This window comes from Cajanus cajan, chromosome 7 (genome assembly GCF_000230855.2).
Source record: "Cajanus cajan strain Asha chromosome 7, NIPB_CcT2T_4, whole genome shotgun sequence".
Taxonomy (NCBI): Eukaryota; Viridiplantae; Streptophyta; class Magnoliopsida; order Fabales; family Fabaceae; genus Cajanus; species Cajanus cajan.
The window spans coordinates 10,190,673-10,195,716 of NC_138523.1; the positions used below are offsets into that span (position 1 = coordinate 10,190,673).

At 37.4% G+C, this 5,044-nt stretch overlaps 1 protein-coding gene across 1 annotated transcript; it reads left to right on the forward strand.

The window, feature by feature from the left end:
* The first annotated feature begins 1,189 nt into the window (after positions 1 to 1,189).
* Positions 1,190 to 3,795, forward strand: LOC145949811 (uncharacterized). The gene is made up of 5 exons (XM_083060698.1): positions 1,190 to 1,740; positions 1,808 to 1,912; positions 1,992 to 2,064; positions 2,145 to 2,240; positions 3,781 to 3,795. The coding sequence occupies exons 1-5, from the start codon at positions 1,577 to 1,579 to the stop codon at positions 3,793 to 3,795; spliced, it is 453 nt and encodes a 150-aa protein (XP_082916824.1). The 5' UTR covers positions 1,190 to 1,576.
* The last annotated feature ends 1,249 nt before the right edge of the window (positions 3,796 to 5,044 follow it).

Genomic DNA, 5,044 nt, shown 5'->3' on the forward strand with positions numbered 1-5,044 from the left:
GGAGTATGTATTTGGAGAGCGACAAAATGAGACTCCCTGTCTAAAGTACCAGATCACTGATGAGGAGTGGATGCAATTTCGTGCCACTCGATTGGACCCTTCGTGGCAGGTTAGTTATTGATAACTCTTACATTGACACAAATACTTAAGGTATATTTTAATTAATCTCATTTTCTTTTTTGTATTATTGCAGGCTAAAAGAATAGCTGCCCAAGAACGACAGGCCAAGAATGATGCACCCCATCTATTGTCAAGAGGGGGATATGAAAGAAAAAAAAAAGGAAATGAAGAAGGCTAGGGTAGAGGCAGCAGGGGTTGAGTCTGCTGACCGTGTGGAGTCACCTCCCCGCCATGAGATGTGGATAGCAGCCCAGACAAAATCAGATGGGCAAATGACTTCTGAGTCTGCAAGGGTCGTTGCTGATAAAATAGTAAGTAAAAATATACAAACTAAGACTCTTCATTTCAACTCATTTAATTCATAAGTGTAGTTTAGGATATACTTATTGTTAATATGTTGTAGGAGGGTTTAGTTGAGTAGAGCACCCAGGGCTCATTTGTTTCCGATGGTCGGAATGATATCCTCACAACGGCCATAGGAAGGCCAGAGCACGGAGGCCGTGTGCGTGGTGTTGGTGGTTCTTGGAGCCACCGAGATTTCTTTGGTGCCCGATCATCGAGGAGCACTGTTGACTCTTGCAGTCAAGAGGTTATGCAGAGAATGGAGCAGAGATTGAAGATGCAGTTTGAAGAGAAATTGAAGAATATTCAAAAAGAGTTTGAACAGAAGTTTGAACTTTTGGCTCGTTCTCAAAAACAGACTGCAGTTGCTCATGATGATGTTCGAGTCAGCACTAAAGGGAGTTGTGCTGTTCCAGATCCCTCACCGGATTAGACTCACACTGATGTACCAAACCAGTGTGAGTTATATGTTGAGGATAACCCCCCACGGTTAGTGGCTATTGGCCGAGTATTTGAGAGTGGCTCAACCATCCATGGTGTCCCTCTACAGCCAGACTGGACACGGGTTGTGGTTGACCAAGTTCAAGATGCTGTTGCTCCAATGCCTTTGCCCAATACAAAGGTTCAACTAGTGGGGCAAGCAACTGGCACATTCTTAGCTTGGCCAAAATGTTTGGTCATGCCACTTTCAGCACGGGCAAAGGTAATTATATTATTGCTCTTTTATATTCTTATAATTCTATTATTTTTTAACTAATTGTGATTATTTCTTTAGGATTTTATCAATCGTGGTAAGGAGGTCATGAGAGAACCTCATGTTGATGATGCTAATATCGCAACAGCTGAGGATGATCCCATATTAAGCTTCTAATCATATTACCACGATTAAATAAGAAGCCAATTCAATTACAGTGAGACATTAGAGTTTTTGGAGTTGATAGCGCTGATGTTCCACTATACATATCTATGCCTGATGCATTAGAGATTGTTGGGGGAAACTCCATGTTAAATATTTCTATCATACAGCTGTGGGCCATGTAAGTCATATTTTCTTTTATGAGTCTAAATTTACAATAATTACATTTAACTTATAATAATTATTTGTGTTAGGTACATGGATAAATTGAGTGTGGAGCATGCACAAGCAGAAGTATATGGATTTATTGAGCCTCAATCCATCCAAAAATCAGGAAACACTCAGGTCCAGATCCAGCAATATATGCAAACATGGATGAGTGACTCAAGAAGAGATATATACATGGCTCCATACATTGACGGGTTAGTTTTTTAATTGGTTTTTTAATCATGGTAATTTTATAACTAATTTGTTTGTCATACAATGTAGGTCTCATTGGCAGTTAATGGTAATCATTCCTAAGGAATACACCGTGGTGTGGTTTTGTTCACTACATCGAAAACCAAGCCACGAAATTAAATGCCAATTACAAGGGTAATTAAATTTTTTCATTATGTTTTAAAACTGTAATTATATATATTGGCTAACATTTGTTTTTATTTCAATTAATTAGAATCGTGTCTGGAGTTAATATTTTAAGTGGAAGAGCCAGATCATCAAAGTCATTGCATTTCATATACCCTAAGGTTAGCAAATTAATTCATATAGTCAATAATATTTAAATTTATTGACTTTGGAAATAATAGTTATTTGTTTCTCATTTTAGTGTAATAGGCAACAAGACTCGTTTGAATGTGGCTATTACGTCATGTATTGGATAAGAGCCATAGTTTCTGCGGGTATTATTGATTCTTGGGCGCAGGTAATTCATATCAAAATTTATTTAAGTATATTTACCTTTAGGATAATTAACATTGCATATTAATGACACTTAAATTAATGTTTCAGGTCTTTCAAGATCCATCTCCATTGCCCGAAGATGAGATGCTCAAGATAAGAGAACAATGGGCAACTTTTTTTCTTCAAAGTATATCATAATTAGATTTCTAAGTTTAGTTAGTTAGATATTATATTTATAGTTTGATAGTTAGTTAGTTTAGTTAGTTAGATAGCATTGACAAACATATGTTTTACAGCTTTTTTAGAATAATAGGATTTACATTGTCATGATTTATGCTTTTTAAGATTTATATATTATTTTCTTTTTGTCATTCAATTTTGAAATATAATTTGAATTTCTATTCTGGACTGCCTGGTTTAGATTTGGTATTTTGGACTATATATATGCAGGTGTTGGGTATATCAAAAATTTATAAACGTTTTAAAAAAAAAACCCATAATTTTACGTCGGACATGGCTTGTCCGACGTAAATTTACGTCGGGCCTTGAAATGGCCAACGTAAATTTACGTCGGACAAGCCATGTCCGACGTAAAATTATGGCATGCTTTTTGTCCCTTTTTACGTCGGGCTGGGATAATGTCCGACGTAAATTTACGTCGCGTTTTAGAGGCGACGTAAATTTACGTCTCCCGTATTAACGTCGAAACCTTTTCCGACGTAAAAGGCTCAAAATACCCGACGTAAAAGACCCTTTGTGTACTAGTGAAGAGCATTCATCTTTTTGAATGATTTTAAAAAAATTCTCAAATAAAATGCTTATGTTTATTATCATTAAAACATTATGACTAAGGGGTCTAAGATCGCCTTTTGACATAACATTAGGCATGGCAATCTAACCCACCTCGTGGGTACTCGCCCGAACCTGCGTCCGATTTGGACGAGGAAAACCCGTGTTTACTGAGTTCACATTAGGGTTTGAGTTTTCCCGGATTGATAAAATCAGGGGCGGGGGTGGGGATGGGGATGTCAATACCCGCCCACACCCCCACCCCACTTAATAATATAATTAAAAAAATATTTTTATATATATATAAATCAAAATTAGAAATATTTATATGTAAAAATTTGTATTAGCTTACTTTTATTTTATTTTTAAATTTTTTTTCATATTTATTAGAAATAAAAAAAATAAAAAGGTAGGAGCAGGGGCAAGGGCGAGGTGGCAAAACTCGAACCCCGCTAGGAACGGGGATGGGTACCTATATTTTACTCCCAGCAGGTATTGGGGACGGGTGCAGTTTAAATCTACGGAGGCGAGGAACATAAAACCCGCCCCCGCCCCGCCCCGTTGTCATGCCTACATAACATTAATAATTAAAATAGTGGTTTATTCTACGTGGTTTTTGGAAATAAACAAAAGTTGTACTGGGCAATTAACAATAACATGTGTGCCATGACTAGTTTTATTGGGCATCTTTAAAGCTAAATCTTGTGAAGATATTACTAAGAATACTTAAAGTGTTGCAATATTGACAACTAATAAACATTTTGTACCTTTAGGTAGTTAAGGGTTAACCAGATTTTCAGCCTAGGGCTGACCTAGTTTTCCTAGCAGTTAAGGACTAACTTGATTTCCCCACCAAGTGTCCGTAGACATTGATGGACCATGGGCCAAGGGTCCAATCACTAGAGCTATGACCAGGAGCACACAGGAGGGATTGGATAGCTTGAAGGTTAATGGGCTTTCTAAGCTCAAGGTAATCTTCATGTGGACCACCATATCTTGAAGAGAAGGTCTAGTTCATTTATACATAGTTTTACTTGTATAGGTTCCTTTTTGCCTTTGTATTTGTGATGCACTTTGTTTTTTTTTTATACTATTCTATTGTGTATTTAGGGTAGGTTCTTTGGAGACTTTTGCTCCATTTGACCTTGTATTAAAGGTCACTCATTTTACATTTTTCAGTAGTAGAAGTGGGGTGGTAATTAGCAAGGCATGAGGGTGTAACTAGTAAATGGGCCAGAGTTGGGCCTAGGCCAATTTTTACATATTAGACTTATTTTGCTCCATATTTTTCAAGGAATTGATTTAGCTAGGTCTCACCATTATTGGGTGAACCTAACTAAACCAATTCCAATTTATTTGGATTGGACAAATGGAGGAAACAAGCCCAAGGACGCTTATCTCTTCTCTTGGCCGAATTTGCTTCTTCCTTTTGGTTCCTTTGGAAAGCTTGTGTTACAAGCTTCTAACTTAGCTTGCTTCCCAAGCTACTAAGTTAGAAGCTTGCTCCACAAAACTCCCAAACCATGGTGGACGGTCAAGCTAAGCCAACCATGGTTCAAGAGAATCATGGTTATGCTTAGCTTGCTCCACAAGCTACTTTCTTCTATATAATCCTTTTCTTAGCATTTGCAATCACTTTTGGATTAATGAAATCAAAATTTTATCAAATTCTCTCCTCCAAGAGTCCTCAAAATCGTGGAGAATCATCTTCTCATTAATAATTTCCACAAAGGAATTCCTACTTTGTGCTTGGTTCCTCAAGCTTCTTCCTCTTCAAGAAAGAACCGAACCATCTCAAGTTGCTTCTCAAGCTTTGAAGCTTGGTTCATTGCTTCCGCCATTGATGTTTGGAGACTTCAAGAGAAGAAAGGACTTTGAAGATGGAGATTAGAGGAGAACAACAATCACTCCTTCTACTTTCTTCCATCACATATGTTGTTTGCGTCAAGGCTCTTAAGCTTTAACGCTTGTGGCTTAAAGCTTGAGGATTGTATACCTTCAAGCTATTAAGAGCCAACTTGGTTTTTTGACCCAGGT

What these genes read in the sequence shown, in the direction of transcription:
- LOC145949811 (XM_083060698.1), top strand. Translation starts at nt 1,577, where the DNA reads ATGGATAAATTGAGTGTGGAGCATGCACAAGCAGAAGTATATGGATTT. An exon ending in ATGGCTCCATACATTGACGG is followed by an intron (nt 1,741 to 1,807) that starts GTTAGTTTTTTA and finishes CATACAATGTAG; the next exon opens with GTCTCATTGGCAGTTAATGG. An exon ending in ATTAAATGCCAATTACAAGG is followed by an intron (nt 1,913 to 1,991) that starts GTAATTAAATTT and finishes TCAATTAATTAG; the next exon opens with AATCGTGTCTGGAGTTAATA.